We start from the raw sequence: 23,725 nt of genomic DNA on the forward strand, positions 1-23,725 counted from the left end.
TGACTTAACAACTGTATGTCCGAGTTACCGGATCAGAGACGAGCATCATCAGCACCATGTCCGGAAGACGAAGGCACACTGCCTGCATCCCTACTTTTTGGCAAACAGCAAAGCTTCGCAGTGCAACTGGCTCACCTGGTCCTTGATCAGCGTAGCCTCATCGAGGAGCTGCAGACCCTCACTTGCCCTTCGCATTGCCTGGAAACGTTCTTCCTCCAGCTGGGCTGCTCGGAGTGCAGCCTCCCCCAGCTGTGCCTGCAGGGCATCACGCTCCCTGCGCAGCGAGTCACCATCCTGTGCTGCCAACCGTAGCCTGTATCGATATTATCGATACCATCATTGCAGTCATCACTGACACCAACACCATCGTCACCACCGCCATTACTATCATCATCACCACCACCGCCGCCGTCATTATGGTCATCACCACCACCACAGTGACTAGGAAGCCAGAGAGGAGCAGAGAGTTGACCAAGGGGTGAGAGATATCATCATCAGCTGCCACACTCTACCTATGAAGGCCTCCCCAAGGCATCACCATCCCTCACATTCCCATGATTCAACAACCCCTCTAGCTTCTGCACGAGCTGATGTCATGACTCCACCACCATGCATGCTTAGACTTCCACTCCACCATCAGTCACGAAAAATGGGCACTATCCCTTCTCATGACATGTCCTGCCAAGCCCACTTTCATAACAAAACAGCCAATATGATTTTGACCAATCTTCACATGTTTTGTAATTCTTGGGTTATTCTTTCTGTCTCACAGCATATGAGTCAAGGGGGGGGGGGGTTGTTTGACCATACCTCACCATGCTCGTCAATGTTGGTTGATAAAGGATGGGTAGCTCAGGACTGGTTTACATATAACTCGCTCATGATGATAGCCATGACCTGGAATTAAACACAGCTCGCAAGCTACAAAACCAAGTGTGCTAACAGCTGCACGCACCACTACTCTATCTTGGATGTTAATAAATTAGGATGTAATATTTCTTAAAATGTAATCTATCAAACCAAAAATATGCATTGGAACGATATGAAGTTATATTGCCTGGTGGTATGCAATTGAAAAGGGTTGCAGTGAATTTGGCCCAATAAATCACGTTTATAGACATGACAGATGAGAATGGATTACCCGTGTAAAAATGTCACTGGGCAATTTTTTTTCGCACTCTCTCGTGAGGTTTGTGAAGAACACAGTAACATCATATAATCAGTTGTCTGCCCACACACAGCAGCTTTAAGAACATTATTTCTGTAGTTTTTATTTTCACATTTGCAATTGAATGCAAGCAATGCTGACAATGTACATCGTCATTTAAGAATAGAGAGCGTACATTTTTCTTCTTGGTTCTTTCGGTAAAGTCACGTAGAAGGAAAATAATAAAATAATAAAAATAAAACATAATAAAATAATTCTCACGACGTTTCGGCCACAACGCAAGCAGCCGTCTTCAGGTGGAGATCAGGTCTTCAGGTGGAGAAAAGGTCTGTCGACAGACCTGTTCTCCACCTGAAGACGGCTGCTTGCGTTGTGGGCGAAACGTCGTGAGAATTATTTTATTATGCTTTATTTTTATTCTTTTATTATTTTCCTTCTACATGACTTTACCGAAAGAACCAAGAAGATGAATCCCTGCAGTCACGAAAGCTTTAAATCAAAGCGTACATTTTATTAAATATAATCCGTGTGGATTACGTACAGCTATTCCTTTTGTTGCCTATGACCAAATCACCTGGAACACGACGAATCCCATCAGATATCGACAGCTAAGCCATGCATAAAGCAGGTGTTGTAAGCTAACCGAGGGGCTACGTTATCAGCAGAGGGTAGTGCTGAAAAACCATTGATATTCTCGATTCGAAACTGCCATGTCTACGCTTCCCATCTTCACCAACACAAACTGATCAGTATGGTGAAGTATTGTCAAATTGCCCCCACAACCGGCACGGCGTGGGGAGACTCTCCCCCAGCAGTGCCTCGACAAAAGGGCTGTACATATACAGTAACGTACAGCTCTGATTGTGTGTCTGTGCTTGCTTTGTGTTATAGTGACATTACAGAGGGAGAGAGGGGGGGGCCATACCTGGCATCCAGCTGCGTCACTGTCTTGCGCATCTGCTGCGAGCGGCGCTCGGTCGCCTGTTCTTGCCCCCGCATGGCCGTGTCCTCCTCCTCCTGCGGCACCGCGCGGGTATGAACATTAACATGGGTGCCACGGTGGCGTGATGTTAACTACCTTGCCTGGTATGCAGGTGGTCGTGAGTTCTATCCCAACCCCGGCACCTGTATATTTGGAGTTTGCATGTTCTCCCGGTGGTCACATGGATTTTTCTGCAAGTCCTCCAGTTTTTCCCTCCACTTGCGTTTACTATTTGGCTGCTATACATTTCCACATGATAAGCCACTTCACTGGGCAATCATTTGTGACCAGGTCGCTACTGAAAAAGATCTATACAGCTCAGTGGGCCTTACCCCCAACTCCCTGTCTGCCCAGCAAATTAATTGTTTGATTCAGGGTAGGAATTCGAATCAACGGTTGATTCTGTTTTGTCTTATTTAAATGCTCTCATTTATACTGCTTAGAATTTTTTAAATAAAAATTAGAAGAGAAATGTCAGAAAGTTAAAGAAAATTTTACCAAAGAGTACAAATAAGATGGTCAAAATAAAAAAATTCAAACAGCCTAAATGTAACACGAGCATAATAATTGCATAGCATTTGCAGAAACCATTAATAACAGATTTTTCATGTTCACAATAAGATGCATTGGTCGTGAGCACAAAAACTAATTTCATTTAATTAATCAAGTTATTGTTGCATGACTTGTGAACATCATCACTCAGACCCATGAATAACCAGTATCTTGGTCGCATACCACATCATCCCTACTCAGCAGACTGATCTCACAAAGAGCAGCAGAGCCAGTGGGGACAGCTGTAGAAAAATGATGCCAACAGCTACAGACTACCCTTTTCTCTTATTCCACTGGTGTCTGTTCTCCCTGCCTATTTCACAACAATTAACTGGTGACGACGCCTACACAGGTCATGAGCAACATTGATGAGTAAATCGCCCTCCCAGGATCTATACCTATGGTAAAATTCGAATATATGCTAGAGTCTAGACTATTACTACAGAGCCATTTTAAAATGTTTACCCAAGAACAAGCAGATTCATTTTATTATGATGACAACCCAGCTTGGGATCTCTGGCCAATAATGTTTTTGTTAATGTTTGCTTGGGTGAGGAAACTGGGAAGCCCAGTAAAAAGACCACACATATTGGAGAATGGCAATTACCATGTGGATTCTAAACCATAAAAATTCAACCACATGCCAAGATGCTATACAAACTTGGGGAAATTGTGCATATGTAGAGAATTTTAAGAGGGTTTTAATTGAGGAGAGGAAGTTAGAGACCAGAGAGGGAGTTGGAATTACATTGTCGCGGAAGTGCAGTTAAGACACCTCATTTAAAAAAAACAGTAAATAATAGGCAGCCTGCTTTTAAAGCAAGGAAATTCCAGATAATCGAGGTAGAATCAGCTGAAAAACGCACAAACATAAAGGTTGCTGTTTGACAACAACAAAAATCCAGGCAAAAACACTGAGGCTCACTGAGGATTCACAGATGAATAATAAACCTTATTATGTTTATTATAACAGTAGTAATACTATGTATGTACACTGCAATGTTACGTACACTGCTTAATGGAAGTTTGGTTATCTGGTACTTATTCTGCCTGACCTACTGCACTGCCAACTTCCTTTCTGTGAACAAGTCCAGGCTGAACATTCCTCTCCCCCACTGACTACGAGTGTCTCACTCGGTGAAGAATCTTTATTCTCACCTTTACCCTCGTTGGCTTTCCATCTTATCCCTGTAGCCTACTATCTCCTCCACCTCCCATCTTTAAACATGTTCCACTTACTATAGCTCCCAAGATCCATATGGACCCCCTGTTGAAATATAATTTTGAGATGGGGTCGCATTCAGACACGTTAAAAACCCATATATGCCAGGAGAAAGTCCATGCCTGTCATCCGGCACAGTGCGACTCCAAGCCCACTGGTCTGTGAGGTGGCCAGGAGATGGCAGTACAGCAAATTAGTGTGTGAGCCTGTAGTTATTTAATGTACTGTATGGGTTTTCTTTGGGAACTCCAGTTTCCGATCCCATTAAAAAATATAAAATAGCGTTTGTCAAAAATTCCAATGTGTTTGTGTCTCTGAACTCGTAGAGGTTTTCCTAAATTATTGAATGGCAAAATGTTTTGGAAATTGTATGGTGTGGTTACGTTGTGAGCAGCAGATGGCAGTGCACCTAAATCAATCGTTGTACTGTACAATGTCTATGCTCCCCCCCCCCCTTCACCAACCTGCACTGATCAGCATGGTGAACATGATCAAATAGTGCCCCCCCACCTCCCACCAACTTCATTGGCGTGAGGAAGCCCCTACATCCAATAGTGGATTGACAAAAAAGGGATATACGTGCATATATGGATTAGTTGTACCGTGTATGTAAGAAACAAGCATTGCATGACTGTACTGACTTTCTTCAGCAGCTCCTCGCGAAGACTCTGCATTGCCCTGCCCAGCTCCTCAGACTTAGCATCGGACGTGCGCAGCTCCATCTTGGCCTGCCTACACATGTGGGTGATACAGGGTGGGCACCATAAAAGGGCAGTGGTGGTGATGGCATTGGGTACGGCACATCGGAGCCTTAGGGCTGTCTTCCACTACACCGTCTCTGACATCTCCATCGAATATTACTTTACAGATTACACCACTGATGTGCAAACATGAATGTAATTATTTCTGAAGCAAATGAAAACACAAACAACAGCAATTACTCTGACTGAATTTCACATGAATTGAATTATTGTACTGTGTTCAAATGTATGACCATTGTTACAACTTACATATTTTTTGTTTCTCTACATTGATTTACTTTTTCAAATGAATGCCTTAAATAAATGTTCATGGAATAAGAAGTGACGCATAGCAGTGTGACACAGGTTACAGTGTGAGACGGGGTTGTGCACTGAAGCAGAATGCAGCACAGCAGGACAAGACAAGACAAACGGGCGAAGCTATAAAAGGTGGACTGAGGCAGGATGGTGTACAAGAGGGTGGAAGGGTGCAACACAGCAGGGTGGATAGAGAGAATGCATCGGAGTAGGGTGAGCATGAGGCAGGATGAAGCAAAACAGAGTAGAGCGATGCCAGGTGCAGCACGCCAGAGTCGACCGTACCGGAGCTGAAGGCGCAGCTGATTCAGCTCCACATTTTGGTCACCGAGTGTTTTCGCCAGCTGCTGGTTGCTCTGCAATGACACAGTACAGTCACCCAAAATTAGATATTCCCCGTTACATTTCAAAGATATTCGTCAAACAAAGTTATTGAAAACCAACATGCCCGTCGGTGACTTGTGTTTTTCTCACCGTTTCTAGCCTCTGTTTAGCGACTTGCAGCTGCTGAGAAAATTGCTGCACCTCCATCAGATGCTCCTGCAGGAGGACACACACAGACAGAGCTTGTTGTTCGTTTTAAGGAAGACATGTGTCAGCAGCAAGACTGCATCATAAATATTGCACAGCAGCAGCATCAGCGGATAGAATCAGGGTGCCAAAAGTTTTTACATCATAAACCTTGACCTTTAAACTTTTATTATTTCCAACTATTTTTCCCTTGTGGAAAATGCTGCTCAAAGGAATACTGTGCAGCCCATCAAACACTTCCCATATCATTTGCTACTTTTAATAATGGTAAATACCTGAAAGATATCATCAGAATGATATACTTCAAGTGAGCCATGAGTACTCTGGAAAAGTGTTTAAATTCATTAGAAAATCCAAACTCTAGCCTCGGGCTCCCGAAAGTCATATGGGCTTAACTTTCAAATCCTCTTCCCAATTTTAGACTTCCCTTCGGGCCTTAATTATGTATTTAAGCTCTTGCATAAGCCCCTGTGACAAACCTAAGTTATGTCTGGGTGTCGATGTATTCGTGAGTGTTCACTGGAGAACAGGGTATTGAATATGTAAAGGGAAAAGCGTAACTTTGATCATGGTAATCCAAATCCTGAGCTTAACACCAGACAAAAACCTGGGCTGGAGATTTTTTAAGGTGTCGCAATATAAATGTATGGACAGCACGCTCGAAAACGTGCAAAAGAGTATCAGTGGGGAACAAATGTTGGCAATAATGTACCAACAGTACTTCAGCAACATAAAGAAAACAAAGAGAACACAAAGTTTCTTTACAACATAGTCGTCTCAATAGGTTCTCACAAGATAAAGAGAACAGAAGTGAACTCTGATCCTTTGTAAACATACCAATGCATGTTGTTCACTGGTTGTTTACTAACCTAGAAGGTGGGTATGTATGTGTTGCCAGAGTGAAAGAGACCTAACCTTGATTAAAGGTAGGTTCTTCAACTATATTTTCCAGCGGGCTACGTAATAATGTGACACTATGCATGTGTTCTGGAGGGCCACATGACAACATAGGTTAAGTGGACAAAGGTTATGTCACATGACGTTATGTGTACTTCTTATCTCAAATTCTCTTATCTGTCCCTCCCTTGTTTACTCTCTTCCATCATACAATTCGTTATATCTTTCCTACAGCTTGCCTGTTTATCACCCTCTCTCCGTCATCTCACTAATTTGTCTCTCTTTGTTCCAGCACGCCATGTCTGTCTGCGGGCCAGAGCTTGGTAGGCCACTCCAAGGGCCTGTTGAAGAACCCAGTATCAAAGCCATTATTTATAAGCATATGTTTTACAATGCACATGAGCACGTGACATTAGATTGCTTAATGTCTATATGTTGCAGCTGAAGTGCAGACTAGACTAAAGGAAGTTAATAACAGTGGCTGCAGCTGCTGGTGGTTCTGTTGCCAGCTCCCGGACAGCGAGAGGAGGAACCTTGTAGTGTTGCCGCTCCTGCAGGTGTAGCTGAGCGTCGCCCACGTGCTCCTGGTAGAGCTCATTCAGTTGCTCCAGCTCCTCCGAGGTTATGCGCCACATCTGAAGCGCCTGCTCTTTCTCCTGCCGAGCACAGCGGTGGTCATGGGGTAGGTGCGAGGGAGGGAAGTACATGTAAGCCAAAGGCATTTAATGATTCTTATACAACTGTATTAGCGGTGACGCAGTGGTTAGCGTGCTGCGCGATGAACCCAAAGACTGAGCTAAACTCCTAGTTACGGCTAACATCAGTGGCAATTGATATCCGAATCAGTTCTGGCCACCTTCTGCAGAACACCTGCAGTGATCAGTGTGGTGAAGTATGGTCAAATATTCCCCATGACCTACATAGTGTGCAGAGGGTCTCATTCTTATTTAATTGCAACAATTAATTGAATCATGGACAGGATGAATCATAACAGGCCTACCAATGCCCCATGTGCCAAGTGGAAAGTGTGCCAATGCGCAGTGGCAATCAAGCAGGGGCGATTGCGCACAGCATGGACTAACACGCACAAGATGCTCACACACAAACACACAGCGACAAAGATTGTGTTTATCCACATAAAGTCGCTGTATTTGCACCCAACAGGGTTTGTCCGAGAATGTGTCATCATGCATGCTGTTCTCACCTGATTGGCTAACTGGACCTGCTGCTGCAGGTTTCTGGCCATGTCCTCTTCTGTAAGGTCAGAAGTGAGCACACCCAGACTTGTGGCCGCACCATCCAGCTGTGTTTCAACACTCTTCCTCAGCTCCGCATGCAGCCTATAGAGAAGATAAACAAGGAAGAGAATCATGCATGTACATGGATTTTGTATCGCTTTCTAAGATGCATTTGTCCTCGGAAGTATTTAATTAGCTCAAATAATGATCGGTCTCAGACCATGCATGCAAGAAACAATACATCCTCAGGCTACGATGATACAACAGGCCCCAGAGGGTATGAATAACCCTTTGGATAAATTTCCTGGTTTTCCATAGGATACGTCTCTAATAGCAACACAACTTTATAGGACCCTTTTGTTCATGATGGTTTATCTTTACGACCGTTACCGTGCTTCCTCCTTACAGACAGATGGATACAGACAGACAGCTATAATGCATTAACGATGTCAACCTTGGTTGGAAAGCGTAAGGAAATTTAAAATTAGGCCTCCTTAAACTTAGTGTCCAGAGTAACCATCTATTGTACATTGTGCTATGGTGGTCTCATACATCAAAACTAAAATACAGTTTGCACTCAAGAAGAAGGTGATTTTACATATGCAGAAAGTAACCTGGATGCATTCGGTTCGCAAAATGATTGGCTGAACAGTTACTGTTTAGGTGAATTAGAATCGCTGTCATATTTTTACATTTTATAAACAAGTTGTCCCACCTCTCGTTTTCCACCACCACTCTATCCATCTTGAGCTTCATCTCGCCCATCAGGCTCTGAGGAGGAGAGGCACACATTTGAAAAGAGACCCTCTCTTATCGTACACAACAGCACTGGTGCAGGTCTCTAGTAAGAGCCGACCCACGGTTGCAGGCTTTAGAGGAGCTGCCCACAAAAGGCATTTCAAGGGTCCTCTCACAATAGTGACACCAAGACTATGTGGGGGCGATATGGCCACAAAAAGTGTTTTTGCTGCCGGCTCAAACATTAAAAATAAGCTACAAGGCGGTCATGCTTCACTGGGCTGGCAACAATAAGCCTAAAAGAAAACAGCACAAAGTTATATAAAATAATAAATCAAAGCAGCCAAAATATAGTGGTTTTGGCAGGAGCCACTAGGTTTTATACCCGGTGTACTTAAAGCCATACATACATTTATTCGCACGCAAGTCCTGATAACAGTACTGCAAAGAATTAGCATTAAATATAAACAAAGATTAGCTGCATAATGTAATGTGTAGTGGGCTCAGCAACGAAGTGTGGTTACTTCACGAGCTTTTAAAATAGTGAGGATTTTATGAGACATGCTTTGACGATGTGACGGAACAATGAGCACATTCGCCAATCGATCTGCCATGAACACCTTCCACTGCAAGCTAAATGCTATGGCTTATCTAAGCACCGCTCCATTATTTTCTCCCCCCCCCAAAACAGCGCTAACTTTAAACCACAATGTGCTCTATGAGCCAATAAAATGCATTATACACTTGCACATTACACACACAACCATCAGGGCAATATGCAGTAAATTACAGTTTCCCCAGCAGTCTCAGCAGCCAAGTAACTGCAAATAGGAGCAGCAGGTGAGGGCACCGCCAGGCACACCTCTAAGTTGGCAACATTGGAGCTGTCAATATTTTTTATTGAATCTTAGGTGGCCTGGTGACCGTTTATAATGCCAAGTCAAGGCAATGAGCTGGCATTGCTGAGATGCAGGATTCAAATCAAGGTTCGAATCAAGGTTAAATCTATCCATGATTAAACCGGGTTCTCACGTGTAACAAGGTTATGGTCTCATCATATATACAAACAGATAAAGAATATGGAACAAAATCTGAAAAGCGCACAAAGAAGCATGAAGAGATGCATCAACATCACACTGACTGTCAAGAAAAATAAATGCTCTTAGGCAGAAAGCATGGCTAAAAAGGGATGATGGGCAATGATTGAGAGTGAGGAAAGTGGCAGCTAAAGGAGGGAATGAGTCCAAGAGGATAACTTCCATGAGATGCAGGGATGAGATAAACTCATATGTTGAAGCTGGATCGTTGCATTATGACACCATGAAAGAAGGCAAAAACTTGGATAGGCCACCATTCAACAGTGGATAGATCATGGCTGATTTATAACAAGGTATTCAATATTTTTTTTTTTATTACACGGCTTAAGAACAAACTATTTATAAAGACGTTGCATGTTGTTTGTTGATATAAAACAAATATGTTGCCGTGTTAGAGGACAGGTCTTGTGCTGTGAGTTTGATGCAGGATGGGTCCATTGCCACCCACCTGGTAGTTGCGGAGCTGCCCTTCCATTTCCTCCAAGTGGCGGTCGTATTCGGCCATGAGGGGTGCGAGCAGGCTGTCGTGACAAGTACAAATATTTTGGCTCAAACGGACGGTCAACAAACTGTGCAATGAATTGCCACACTGACCAAGCCTGGGAATTACTGTTTGCTTCTTCGCCTTCTGAAATTTGCCGTTAATGCTCAAACCGGCCGCGAATGTGTAAATATGCTCACCTTTTGTCCGTCAGCCATGGGGCTGGTGGGTCCCCCTCACCAAAGACTCCTGCCTGGACAACCATGTTGAAATTTGTCTTTATTTATTCAGCTTTATCAACAGAGCAAATGTATATTAGGTGCTGGTTCAGGTGCTGGAGGTTAAGTTCATAAATACATTCAAAAAGCGGATTACAAAAATCACGTTGAAAAAATTACACTGCCCAGTCTGCAACTGGATGCACGGACAGTCAGTCAGGAGCACCTTTCAAGCAGGTATGATATTTCATGCTTTGACATGTTTTCTTACTCTAATTACATACAGTAATAGTGAATACAGCTGCTTATCAACAAATTAGCTCTCAGATTAAATTACAGGGTGTTTCAAAACGATGGACCCAATTTCAAAGCAGTATATTTCACGATGGCAACATGTTACAATTACACAAAAAGTCACAAACGGTTGAATGAGTTATCAAGTTTTACTAACCATTTTATAAATGCTCTATGTGCCCTCCACCTGCTGTACGGACAACATTGAGACGATAGTTGAATTCGTCCCAAACGCCTCTCAAAGTGTCTTCTTCCACTGAAGTCACCGCTGCCGTGATTCTGTTTTTGATGTCATCCAGATTAGTCGCTAATGGGGGCACAAAATAACGGTCTTTGACGAATCCCTACAAGAAAAAGTCGCAGGGTGTGATGTCTGGGGATCTTGGGGGCTATTGTAGCGCCAAGTCTTGGGGTCCCGTGCGACCCATCCAACGTTGAGGCAGCGCGTCTTGCGAATGACTGAGGCTAGGGGCTGTTAGTGCGCTGGGAGAGGCATCTAGCGGTAATCATTTAAAACTCTATACCCCGCCCTTTCAAGTGGTAAGAGTTTCATTCATGGGCGGTTCGTGGTTGCAGAGATATAGCAATTTCAAATCGGGTCCATCTTTTTGAAACACCCTGTATAATGGGTTAGTTACATCGTGTTGTGTGCTAGTATTTTAGATGAACACATACTAAATATGCACTGCCTGTGCAAACTATGTGTGAAATAAATTAAGCCTATAGACTGAGAAAAGTGTATTTATTCGCTCGAGTGAGCAGCCAGCATGTGGAAACATGCAGCACGTACCGGTGTGGAGGCAGGTGGGGCCAAGTACTTGACCTGGTACCGATTGAGAACTGCGTTGAGCCGTTGCACTGGACACGAGACCACCGCATCACATTTAGTTATTCGTATAATTCTGGATCTGCCTCATGCAAGAGCCACACACAGTCTCTTATTGGGCTCTCAAAATAAATAACTATTACTGTTTAGCACGACATATAGGCATTCGTAGGAACAATTGCACCAGTTCTCCATGGGTTTACCCTGGGTTGAATGATAATGCTGTAATGCAAATGCATTGTATATTGGGTGGCACAGCGGATAGTACACTGCACCAGAGGTCGCAAACGGGTTGTGATTCCTTACCCGTACCCGGCCGCACCAGGGTCGCAAACGGGTACCCGTACCCGTACCCTACCCGATACCCGGCTACCCGTACCCGGCCGGGTATCGGGTAGGGTAAGGGTACCCGATTGCGACCTCTGGGATTGCTTGTGTTGCAGTCGAAATGTCGTGAAAATGTTATTGTTTAATATTTGTATTGTTTTATTATTTCCCTTCTACGTGACTTTACCGAAAGAACCAAGAATATCTATAATAGTTATTATAATAATGATGGATGTGGAAGGGAAATCTCGCGACGCTGTGAGAATTTTATTGTTTTATATTTGTATTATTTTATTATTTCCCTTCTACGTGACTTATAACCGAAAGAACCAATAATATCTATAATAGTTATTATAATGATGATGATGGATGTGGAAGGGAAATCGCGTGACGCCGCTTGTGTCGCCGTGGCAACACGGCTCCTCACCCTGCTGCCTCAGGAACGCCGCATCCTCAGCGCTCATCGCTCGCGATCCGTGGATTCACTGCCAAACGGCAAATCATATCGACAACAAATCACGAGCCATCGACGGTGTACGTGGACGTTCACAATCGTTGCAATGAGGGTGTTAACTTCACGTGCAAACCGCGATTACCGGTGGGTGCGGCCTGGTGTCAATTGACGCACTCCCGTCTCGACTAACGACGCTAAAAAACAATCGAACAGAGTACAAATTACGGAGAGAGAACCCGACGGCTGGAAATTATTTACTTAAAAAAAGAAAACAATTTACACTTAACAATAAAATACCGATAGCAACACCGGTACCCCCTCACGTAAAACTATTTACGCTGAACAAAAATACCGAAAGCAACACTAGCATCCCCTCACGTAAACGTCTCCCTCACGTAAAACCATTTACGCTTAACAAAAATATATCGATAGCAACACTGGCACCCCCTCACGTAAACGTCCCCTTCACTTCAAACTATTTACGCTTAACAACAACAACGACAAAAATACCGAAAGTCACACCGGCATCGCCTCACGTAAAGCGTCTCTCCCGCTTCAATTCACCGCTCGAATAGCCCCGCCCCGCGAGCTCGCGGACCAATCGGAGCGCGGCGCGCCGGGCTCAAGCGGGCACGCGGCGACCAATCGGACGGCCGCGATTTGAGTGACGCGCGGCGCCGACTTCCGGGTGCCGCCCCCCGCCCGCCACGTGGGTGGAGCCGCCGCTGCCGCCGCCACGTGGGCGGAGCGGCCGCCGCTGCCACCGCGCGTATAAAAATACAGCAGGGGTGAGGCTGGAGCGAGGAAGTTAATTGTTGGACGATTTCCAACGGAAGCAGTTAAGCAGCAAAGTATACGACGACAGATCGCACGCCAAGCTGTCGAGACAACGCGGCGAGGTAATTAGCCTCTGTTTTTTTTTAAAGCGTGCTCTGTTGAAGCATCCCAGTATTATTGTTATTGTTTCGATTTCTATTTTTAAGGTCCATCAGTTTGTGTGCGTGACCGGTGACATTGTTCAGAACCGTCATGAGCAAAGGAAGGCGCTGAAATGTGCGCGACGAAGCATGAAGATGTGCTTGGAATTAAACTGAGACGGGAAGAGGAACGCATGGATTAAAGTGCATACATCATGGGCAGGACACGGAAGTAGAAGATTGATAGCCGGGGGTCGTGATTTACGACGGAGTGGCAGCCAAAGGAGAGAACACGCACTATAGGGTTCGTCAATCGAGGAGATGGCTCGCGTGCAGGTGCTCGCTGTATTGTTACGTCGTCGGGTCGTGGGAAATGCCTACGGCTTGAGGCGTTCATCCAGCAGTAGAGGTCTCGTGGACTACTAACATTATTAGGGGCGCCATGTTCGCGTGATGTCAATTACCTCGCCTGGTATGTAGGCGAACCTGGGTTCGATCCCCACCCTGGTTTTTCCATTTAACACATTTAGAATTAGAAAAGCGCGTTTAGAGTATTTGGCTGCTATAAATGTTCACATGGCACGCCACTTGGTTGAGCTATCATTTGTGGCCAGGTCGCATCTAACAAATAACTTTATAGTTAAGTGTGCCTTAAGGACCTGGTAATATAAGAAAAAAATTCCCCAGTAGTTTTATAGTAATCCCCGCGTATTGTCATTTATCCCGGCTTCTCCGGGATAATGAGTTTTAAGAGTTTTAAATCCAAACAAGCGCAACGAGGAGGCGTGTGCGTGGGGGTGGGGGATGGAATTCGTCTGTGCAGATCTGTGCGACAAATGACATTGCTCGGTGTACAGTCTTTCTTTGAAACGACTAGCGCAGCACCGGCGTTGGCAGTACGCCCACACACGCGCGCATCGTGTCCATGTCAACACTTTTTAATGGGGACTGTAACGCCTACCTCGCCGTGTTGTGTATTTAAACCTTTAAAGGGGAACTTTTACAACGCTTTTCCGCAACTCTGTCTATTTAAACGGGCAACGTCTGCGTCGTAATGTGGTGTAGATGTGTTTGCATTTGCGGTGATTTTAATGACCACGCGTTTGCGATCTGATCTGCACGAACACCTTTGTCGAGGCGGCGGGGGGGGGTCTTTAATGCGGTGATCGCTCCCATTTCAACCCGCTGCTAGATTAGTCCCTCCCCACGCCGAGGGGTTCCTTGACCATACATCACCGCCCTGGTTTAATGCGGGTTTGTTGAAGGTGGGCGTCGAGCCAGACAATTAGTTGGCTGTGCTGCACTGTGAAGAGGGCTCGGGTTTGGTTTAAAGTATATATGCCCGGTGCTGGAAATAAAAAAAAGCCCAACGAATGCACGATACGCGCGGCTCGTTTGACCGCCTAGACCGAGAGCCAGCTGATGAGAATGTTGTCATTGCTAACAAACACCGGGCTCGATTGCGGTCGTAGTTGAAACCAGGCTGGCGTTGCAACGAATAATTGACTCTGAACGAACCGAGTCATTTGTCAAATGTCACTGCGTCGTGCTATATATAGCGTGAACGAGAATTCCGTCGCCAGTACCTCGTTTGACCAAAGAGCGACTGCTTTTTAGCCCCAAGGGTTAAATCGGTATAGATCAGAACAGTTGGCTACGTGCGGTGCGAAAGAAATTCAACACACAAGTACATTTCAAGTCTTCTTTTCCGTGATTAAGAAGCGGTGTTTGGGTATTGTTGATGTCTTTTAAGACTGGCGCTGCTGTTGTTTTAGAGAACGACCCCTGTTAGCTGACCTCTGGCGAGATGAGCACTTGTACTGTAGACGTGTTGGAGGAAGACCTCGCCCTGGTCAAGGCAACTCGACGGATCCCAAACAGCGACTGGATGGCGGGGCTGCCTGAAGCTCTCTGGGATATCCCCCTGTGTCACCTCGCCATCCCAGGTAAATGAATCGTTGAGCACGGCAATGATGGTGAGGTTAAAGGTTGCAGCGGGCCCTGCGTTGTGTTTGCTCTCACACTATCCTGCTTGAGGAAGGTGCCTCCACACGACGGAGGATATGTTGGCCTACTCTTCCACACTGACCAGACATCTTGGAAGAGGTGGGTGTACCCACCACTTGTAACATCATACCCATTGTGGTGTACAGTATCCATTATACTATTTTTTTATTTTATCATTTTTACAGGTGGGAGATTTTTTTTATTAAGCCTTACCATTGTTTCAATTGCCATGCCAGGAGATTGACCCACAGAACTGAATTGGAAGTCTAGTTTGCTAGCTATTACGTGAAAGTAGCTTCCCATTTGAGGAAGATGCAGTACAAAAAGCTAACAGCTAATGTAGATACACATCTAGGTTGACGTGTATTCCTTTTCTGTCCGAAAGGAGTTTGACGCTTCATTGTTACTAAAATAGACTTTTATAGTTATGGCCAAGTGCGTCATTCTGAAACTCTTTCTGAAACTCATTCTGAAATTAATTATCCTATTCGGGAATTACCTGCTGCTTCAGCCAGTATAGAAGAAGCCAATGGGGCTGCGTGTAATTGTTTGAACAAAGCACAACAGGTGCGGCTATTTCATTCACAAATAAAAAAAATAGTCTCCCTTTTGTAAATGTGGTAAAGTTAAATCTATTCTACTGGACATCTGAGAAAGAGCTTTATAGTTTTTTGGATTCGTTCCGAATAAATATATATTCTGATTCTTACATAACCGACCACTACACATAGGATTACACAGGAGGTATGGACGCTATACTTTACATCATACAACTTCTCATGCCATAAAATGGATTACCAGACTCGGGCACACAGTTGTTTTTTATTTGCCATACGAACAAAAGTGATGTGAATGCGATTTCACAAATACTTTTAATGCAATGCAGTTTGTCACGAGAGCACTGTCACTTAATGTCTGTGATGAAAAAAAAATACTTTTCACTACTTAATAAAAAAAATAACTTGAGTCGGATAACCCTGGACACTGCATAGGTATGTATCTGCAATGAGGTTTGTTTGTTTGGAATGCTGTCTCTTGAAATTAATTTAGATCCATTATCAGATGCATGACTCGGCTTGCATACAGCTCCTAAATGTGTCTTTTCCATTGGCCAATAATAAATGTGTCTTTGGTATAATAAATAAAATCACAACCATGATTTCCATGTGTTGGTCAGTAATTGTGTTTGTCAAAGGTTTATAATTAAAAAAAAATTACATCAGATGTTAAGACTTTTTTTAAAGAGTCTTAAATCCGTAACCAATACTTTGATTTTAAAAGTGCGGTAATATGCCTGTCTCAGAATTATTTAAATGCTGATTCAGAAAATGTTTAGAATGGAGGTTCACTTCAAGCCTTATTTAATAAAGGTTATTATGTAAAGTCAGTTGGGGGTTGAAGACACTGTGTGGAGGGAACAGCCCTGTTGCTGAAGCACTCACACCTCCCAGTCTACTCCTGGACTTCATCCTAAAAGTGTGGCTACGTCTGTCGGCAGGCAGCCACGACACCATGACCTTCGACCTGGATGCAACATCGTCGCTTGAGCCATCTCAGCCACAGATCCTGCACACGCTCTTGCAAGTGATTCCTTGCATCGCGCGCCCCATCATCTACAGCTACAGCTACACGCAAGTGAGTGCTCGTCGCTTGCCCATGTAAACCGGCTTGGCCAGCCACTCGTGGTCCAATGAACAGCATTTTCAATGTATATCTATATATATAAAAGGGAAATTTGTGAATATGTGTGTCTGTTCAAAATGTTTAGCATACTTCCCGACATCAACAAACTTGAAATTTGCCAGACTGTACACCATGAAATTTTTTTTAAAAATAGACTTTTGTATTTTTTGGGGGGGGGGGGAGGGCGCAATTATGCATATATTTTGCACGGCAAGTGAGCTGTGACGTCACATCTGTCATGTGACCCGTGTGCGGAAGCGTCACGCAGTGTGCCTGCTGATGTCACCCCCCTAACCCTCCGCGGGTAAAGTGCCATACAAATGTGTTGGTCTAAGGCGTTCTTCGCGCAGCATTGCTTTATTATTTCAGTCGTTTACTGCCGTACGCACCCTGAAAGTTGTCTGCAGCAAGCACGTGTATGTGTACCTGTGGACGCGCGTGTGGGGAGCGGTAGTGTAGTGCTTAGCACACTGCGCTACGAACCCGGCGACCCGAGTTTGATTCCTGCTCACGACCACCACCGGTGACGATTATTTTAACCGGTCCTGGGCCTCCCCTAGGTCGACTCGGCCTCAAACTAGTAACTGCTGTGGTGTGAATATCGCCACTGGGGAGACAAAGGCGGCGGGGCGTGGTGAATCCAAGTCCCGGGTGAAGCCGGGTAGTAAAGCTAGTCGTATATAAATGCAATTGCTTCTCAAGGCACTTTACAAATGTGAAAAACTACTATGTCAACATAGAAAGGATGTGGGGGGGGGGTCGAGGGAGGTAAGTGCGGGAGAGGCGAAATGGAGCAATTCCGTGGTACAGCCTGTCACAAAGCAACCAGGGATCCGCACCAGCAACAATGAGCCCCCTAATGAGTCCCAGGGACAACCAGGGCAGCCAGATATCTGAACATCCACATGGGGTGAGGGCCCTTCAAAAAGGACCTCCCCAGAGGTTTTTCAGGGGAGGCCGGGTTCCATTCACCAACGAGTCCCAGGGCAGTCGTTGAGTTTGAAGCCTCTCTCCGTGCCGACGGCCTCAGTTTTAGTCCTGGCGCAGCTGCTTAAAGCACGCAGATTCCATCTCCCATTCATCACCCTCTATAAGTCTAATTACTTGCCTTGGCTGACATTCCATTAACAAAATAATAATAATAAAGAAAGGCTAATTATCTTCACATTCAAACAAGTGTGAGGAGCCAATCTTCCCCACATGTAATCACTGGTTATCATTCATTTGAGTGGTGTGCACTTATAAAAGCCTGCTTGCTTGCTTGAAATGAACTTTACCAGTGTAATAAATATGTGGGTATGCCGTCTTATTTCAACAACTCTTACATCCTTTGTCTTGTTAGGGTGCGTTAGTTTAGCTGTCTGAAACAAATGGCATTTCCAAAGTGCTCAAAAGTCTTCAATTCCAACATGCACTTCAGTAATTGCCCATGAAAACGATGTAGAACGTTTCCAATTTTGCCATTTAATTTTGTGGCGTTGCATTGGCATCGCTCGATAGAAACTGCTCACGGACACACGATGATGTGTAAAAAGGCGGTCGTCACCTGAACCGCCAGGAATGGTGCCGGTTCACAGGACTGTGTGGAGATCCGGGACTTGAACCCTGACTGTTTATCGCCCTTGCGCAGGACTTCGGTGTGAGCGGGCAGCTCGACATTGGGGTGCGCTACCTCGACTTGCGGATCGCGCATTACCAGAAGGACCCCACGGAGATTTTGCGCTACACTCACGGGTTCTACACCACGCTCACCGTGCAGGTGCGGAAGGAGTTCTGTTGCTGTGTGTGCAAATGAGATGGAGCTGCTGGTTGTGGAGGCATACACCTGTAGTCCCCTAGCCTTGGAGTCAGTTTTGTTGGTTCATGCCAACATAGACGTGTGTGTGTGCGTGACTTATGGGGAGCAGTAGTCCAATGGTTAGCACAGGTAACACCAGTGGTGATTATCTGAACTGGTCCCTTGACTCCGCGAGGTTGACTCCGCCTAAATTAATACTGTGTATGTGGCAGTGTGTAAACAGCACTGGGGGGGGACAAAGGTGTCCATGTGTGGTGTTGGCCATACCAACCACCTCGTGCGATAGGTGCTCACAAACAGCACTTGCCATAATCATCCGTATATAAAGATAAAGGTCTTTGTATGCGATTCCCAGCCTATCAAGATGGGAGATGCCCAACAGATGACAGGATAGGAAGGAGGTTGTTAGTTAAATGTGTGTAGGGGTGTTACGGAGGGGCTGTTATAGAATGGGATCAGATGGGAAAAAAACAGTGGGCGTGGCTATGTCGGTGCACGGGAAGGTGCTCCCAGCGACGTCCGCATCGGGCAGCCTGGGGGGCTGACTCGGAGCTGGGATCCCCCGGGGCCCCACCCCTCAGCGGGGGTTTTGGTATAAAAGGGGATGAGCCGGAGGGCTCGGGGAGAGATGTTGAAGCTAACCAGTGAAGGCTGAAGATCGTCGTAGATAGAGCCCTGGACTCCCCTGGATCGCCGCCCTTATCAGGGCCGAACAGGATCGAGCCAGTGGCGTGGTCCCGAGAGCCAGAGCCGGTGCTCTTGTAAGAGCTGGTCTGGGACTCCGGGTACCGTGAGCCCGACTTACCAGTGTCGGGCTAGCTAGCCTCCCCTAGCCCGTTAGTGGAGGACCCAGAGGTAGGCTAGGCGTAGCTAGAGAGTGTATCCCCAGTTAGACGGGTGAGGGGGCCGATACCCCCTCCAGTGTTGTATGTCAGTGTTGTGCTGTACCGACACGAAATAAATACGTGTGCCTCCAAACCCCGGCGTCCAGTCTCCTGGAACATTATTACATGTGTATTAAATTTTCGAGTTCTGTCCCTGTATATGCCTTGCTTGAACATTCAAACCTTGGATTAAATACTTGTCCACATCTCACAACATGGGGACTTAGCTGCAAGTCTTGAGACTCGATGAAGCATTCTTCAATCAGTGAAGAACCCCCCCCCCCTCCTCCAACCCGATACCACCTCTTGCCCTCCCAGGACAGTCTGAGTGAGATGCGCGAATGGCTCAACGCTCACCCACGCGAAGTGCTGCTCCTCGACTGCGCTGCATTCTACGACGTCAACAGCCAGATGCACGAGATGCTCATCGCTGCCTTGAAGGCCACCTTCGGCTCCAAGCTGTGCCCACGGCAAGAGCAGGTGTTGAGGCGCAGGCCATCCCCGAGAGTTCACCGCTAGCTAGGCGACGTGTATGATCGAAACTATCCCTATGACCGCCACAGCGTGGGGAAGCCTCGCCATAGCAGCGGACTGACGGAGCTTTCATTATTTACGATAATTCTCGGTGCACGGCATTGGAAGTGCGGTATAAATAAAGGATCGTGACATTTGTATTGATGGCATACGTGAACGTCTGAGTTCTCATTGAGAAAAAAAAAAGTTGAATGTCAACCCTATCACCATTCTCCCTATTAAAGCAGCAGGTGACCCTTCGCTGGATGTGGAGCGCCGGATACCAGGTGATAGTTTTCTACGACAACCGGGAAAGCGTGTCTCTGCACGAGCAACTGTGGCACAACATTCCGTACCTATGGGGAGATACGACGGACATCAAGAAGCTACTGGAATACCTCAACCGGGAGCTGCAGCTGGGACGGAGGGGTGAGCCACACACAGGGGAGAGGGGGATCCAAACGACTACATGCGCAGTACAGGACTGCGTGGTGCAGAGCAATCCGATAATAACTTACAGGAGCATGCTGCCACCACCTCGATAAAAGCCCGAAGGTGGTGTCGCGTCGCTATAAATTGATACACGAATATTAAAATATGCTGCAATGCACATTGATGTCGGTTGGGTGGCGCTGTGGGAGCACGGCAAATGTTTAGTCACTGGTCACGAGTTCAAATCCTGATTGCGGACGACTTGGCCCATCATCATGTGTTCCAGGTCCATAAAATAATTTACCTCCTTTGTAAAAGATGATGGTGGTTATCACACAGGCTAATTCCTATCGTAGAAATGTAATTATCACGACTTGACTCTGGATTGTCATTTGATATGCGCTCTGCCTAATGCTTGTTTGAGCGCCAGTACATGCTTTTGACATTTTTGACTGCATCCATGTGGATTATTTGTGGCAGATGGATTTTTTGTGGCGGGCATGAACCTGACGCCAGACTCGCGGTACATCATGGAGAACCTGCGCGGCTCCATCCGTCAGATAACCGAGGGCGCGCTTCCTGCCGTCATGGAGTGGCTCGTGCAGCAGACTCCGGGTGCCGCCCCCGCTTGTGTAAACGTGATTGGCACGGACTTCACGGTGCCCGACGTCGTGTCCACCATCATTTCCCTCAATTGGAAACTCTTGCAGCGTGTTCCCGACGCCACAAAGGTTTTACGGTAGTTCATCGGCGACAGTCGGAATCTCGATTTGTAGCGGTACGAAAATGTATTCTCGTGTACCCGTTCAGCTGTGAATCCATTCTCGGCAAGTTATATTAGTGCTATATTAGAGCTGATTGGAAATTTGATTGGTTAAGGGAATATCTGATGTATCAAGGTTATTTCACATTTAATGATTGCGAATGTGAACTTTTGTAAAATTATTCCCAGTGGTTGGAACATCTGATTACTGTATAGTGGCAATAGTGTGATACAATTTTTTTTATTATGGAAAGATTGCACTGCAATATTCCTGATGACCATTAACAAATGAATGTGTGATACTGCCTACTCTACCGGTATTATCTGAACCGGTCCCGGGCCTCCCCTAGGTCGATTCGGCCTCAAATGAGTACCCGGTGTAGTGTATAAATATTGCCCTTGGGGAGACAAAGACGGTTGGGTATGGTGCTGGCCACCCACCCCCTCATGTGCCGTTCCGGCCTTCATAAATGCTCGCCAACAGCACTTGCCCCACCAGTATGTTAAGGCTATAAGAGGAATCTGTCTTTTTTTTCTAAATTTAAGTCCTGTATTTGCCATATTTGAATGAACAGAAAGCAAAACATAACAGCAATATTTGTGAGATTGTGTTACAGGCTGCTGGGAAATTGGGAAACTAGTGTCTTATGCCACCCGGACTAAGCAAAAATGATCTGTTCTCAAGTTTTCTTTAGAACCAACATAAAAGGCTAAAGACATTTTGCCATTGCGTGAAATCTTAAAAGTTACTTTACCATCGGTGCGAGGTTGAGATGAGCCATTAGAAAAATTCGCATAACAGGATGGACTGTAAACTTCTGAACTATGGGTGGCAATTTTTTGGTCGTGGCTTTAAATTTAAAGTGAATCGTGGCATTCATTGAACAATGAGATAATTGTGCTTGGAAATGACAATCTCCTGCGTACAAGTGGTTAGATAATTGAGACTACACCAGGCTGCATTTTCAGCATGTCGACTGTGTGGATATTTTCCCCTGCAGTTAACGACCTACTTGAGCCAGTTTGGCTGTGTGTGCTGAACAAGCTCACCCTGAAGCCAAAAAAGCATAATTGAATCATATATTTTTTCTTTTCCCGGGAGTAGCAGTGAATTTCCATGCAATGCATGCAAGTCATTTGTATTCTAAGCACGCAGGTGCAGGGACGCATTTTTGTGTTAATCACTCGGGGACATTATGGATTGGAAGTGTTTAAATGAAAGATTTAAGTTGCTTTCAAACAGTGGTGGGCTTTTGTACAGTTATGATTTTTGTATTTTTGAAAAATGATCATCTATATTCTATGAAAAATAAAAAGCACTGATGGCACGCCTTTTTTCTGTCTGAGCACAACATGAATACAGCCTGCTCTTTGCATTATAGGGGACAAGATGAAACATGAACAGACATTTGAAGGGCAAAATGAAAATGCTCTTCCTGCGGCAACCCATACTGCAACTGATGACATACAGATTGTCCGCAAATATAAAATTTCTATCCATTATCTAAATCATGTAGATAAGATAATGTGCGAAATCATTTGTTTAAACCTAATCGGCCACCGATAGTGTATAATTTAGTGTGACTTTTGAAGATCAATAAAAACACAATCAACTTAAAAAACCCTGAAGGCATAACCTTTGCATTGCACAGCTATACATTAATATCGCTACGCTGGTGACTTTTGCATTTGAGACTTTCCTGGTCTCGTTAGTGCTCATCTGGTTAAGCAAGATTAATTTGAACTGGATAAAACTGCCTATCATAATTACTGGTACATACTACTTGACGATCTTATTTCGGAGCATATTATGACAGCTGAAATGCATTAACAACGCATTGAATTGAGAAGAATTTTCACCAGTGATTTGAAATGTATTTTTAATGTACACTAACCGAGAGGCATGATGTATGGAAGATATGTCCGCATGTTCAAGTCTGCTAATACTGCACATTCCTGGGCAGGCATTACAATGAATTTGTAACAAGACAACGCACAAGGTGAGTGTCAATTGGTTGGCACAACTTGGCAACTGTAGAAAATTAATTGTTTTATATCATTTAGGAATTGTATTAACGAACCTGAACAAATCAGAATAAAAAAGATTTCTATGCAATGGTGTCTCCATTACTTCATCAAAAACATTATCATCCATAAAATGGCCATCGGGATAAATTTGACTTGCGAACAAGGATTCCCATTGAGAAAGTGAAACAATTCACTCTCCGAATGGTGGCTGTGGAAAAATGTATTGGATTATATGGAAAGGAAAGACTGAACCACTGCTCGGTATGCTTAATGCACAACATGTTCAGTGCAGTCTTCACCTTGGCTTACCACAGCCCATGTTTTGATCGTTGGATTACCCAGTACATTGCCTTTGCTGCTCTAAAGCTACCACAAACTGAAATAAATAGTGAAATATGAACGAACAAGCTCATGTTTGTGTTGGTAAGACCATATCTTGGAAGGCAGTCGTATTGGAAGATACTGCCATTGAGTTGGCTCCAGTTCAGAACGTCAAGCACAGGACATCCTGATAGGAACTTTTAAGGACATGTATTAAAGCATAACTGACTCTTCCAACAATCCAAATTAAACTCCAGTCCAGACTTGAAAAGGCACTCGAACGCCTTTATGGGCAA

The 23,725-nt window shown here is 45.0% G+C and overlaps 2 protein-coding genes across 7 annotated transcripts in view; one reads left to right on the forward strand and one right to left on the reverse strand.

The window, feature by feature from the left end:
- Positions 1-12,670, reverse strand: part of SCLT1 (sodium channel and clathrin linker 1) — a 20,801-nt gene extending 8,131 nt beyond the window's left edge. The window contains exons 1-14 of one of the 4 annotated variants that reach the window (XM_078600952.1): positions 12,606-12,670; positions 12,226-12,277; positions 12,057-12,114; positions 11,267-11,334; positions 10,165-10,217; positions 9,932-10,004; positions 8,364-8,419; positions 7,615-7,750; positions 6,944-7,066; positions 5,457-5,522; positions 5,268-5,338; positions 4,566-4,656; positions 2,094-2,185; positions 136-313 (exon numbers count right to left, since the gene is read on the reverse strand). In XM_078600952.1, the coding sequence (XP_078457078.1) occupies positions 136-313; positions 2,094-2,185; positions 4,566-4,656; positions 5,268-5,338; positions 5,457-5,522; positions 6,944-7,066; positions 7,615-7,750; positions 8,364-8,419; positions 9,932-10,004; positions 10,165-10,217; positions 11,267-11,334; positions 12,057-12,093 (1,044 nt within the window). In that variant the 5' untranslated portion in view covers positions 12,094-12,114; positions 12,226-12,277; positions 12,606-12,670. Of the gene's footprint in view, positions 1-135; positions 314-2,093; positions 2,186-4,565; positions 4,657-5,267; positions 5,339-5,456; positions 5,523-6,943; positions 7,067-7,614; positions 7,751-8,363; positions 8,420-9,931; positions 10,005-10,164; positions 10,218-11,266; positions 11,335-12,056; positions 12,115-12,225 lie in introns of all 4 variants that reach the window. The other 3 variants (XM_078600954.1, XM_078600955.1, XM_078600953.1) reach the window with 3 other exon arrangements.
- Positions 12,671-12,827: 157 nt separating this feature from the next.
- On the forward strand, positions 12,828-22,408 carry PLCXD1 (phosphatidylinositol specific phospholipase C X domain containing 1). Of its 3 annotated transcripts, none has more exons than XM_078600959.1 (7): positions 12,828-12,982; positions 14,776-14,946; positions 16,510-16,642; positions 18,321-18,449; positions 19,691-19,852; positions 20,131-20,314; positions 20,798-21,333. In XM_078600959.1, exons 3-7 carry the CDS (start codon positions 16,520-16,522, stop codon positions 21,058-21,060), a joined length of 861 nt encoding a protein of 286 aa, XP_078457085.1. In that variant the 5' UTR covers positions 12,828-12,982; positions 14,776-14,946; positions 16,510-16,519; the 3' UTR covers positions 21,061-21,333. The 3 variants fall into 3 exon arrangements, with proteins under 3 accessions (XP_078457085.1, XP_078457084.1, XP_078457083.1); XM_078600958.1 differs by having other exon boundaries at positions 12,836-12,982; positions 16,506-16,642; positions 20,134-20,314; positions 20,798-22,408; XM_078600957.1 differs by having other exon boundaries at positions 12,850-12,982; positions 16,506-16,642; positions 20,798-22,408.
- Positions 22,409-23,725: the final 1,317 nt, after the last annotated feature.

Source organism: Lampetra planeri, chromosome 15 (assembly GCF_965212315.1).
Source record: "Lampetra planeri chromosome 15, kcLamPlan1.2.h2, whole genome shotgun sequence".
Taxonomy (NCBI): Eukaryota; Metazoa; Chordata; class Hyperoartia; order Petromyzontiformes; family Petromyzontidae; genus Lampetra; species Lampetra planeri.

Excerpts from the sequence above, each read along its gene's own strand:
- PLCXD1 (XM_078600957.1), top strand. The coding sequence starts at position 14,808 with ATGAGCACTTGTACTGTAGACGTGTTGGAGGAAGACCTCGCCCTGGTC. Across the intron at positions 18,450-19,690 it reads ACACCACGCTCACCGTGCAG|GACAGTCTGAGTGAGATGCG; the intron begins GTGCGGAAGGAG and ends TTGCCCTCCCAG. Across the intron at positions 20,315-20,797 it reads GCTGCAGCTGGGACGGAGGG|ATGGATTTTTTGTGGCGGGC; the intron begins GTGAGCCACACA and ends TATTTGTGGCAG.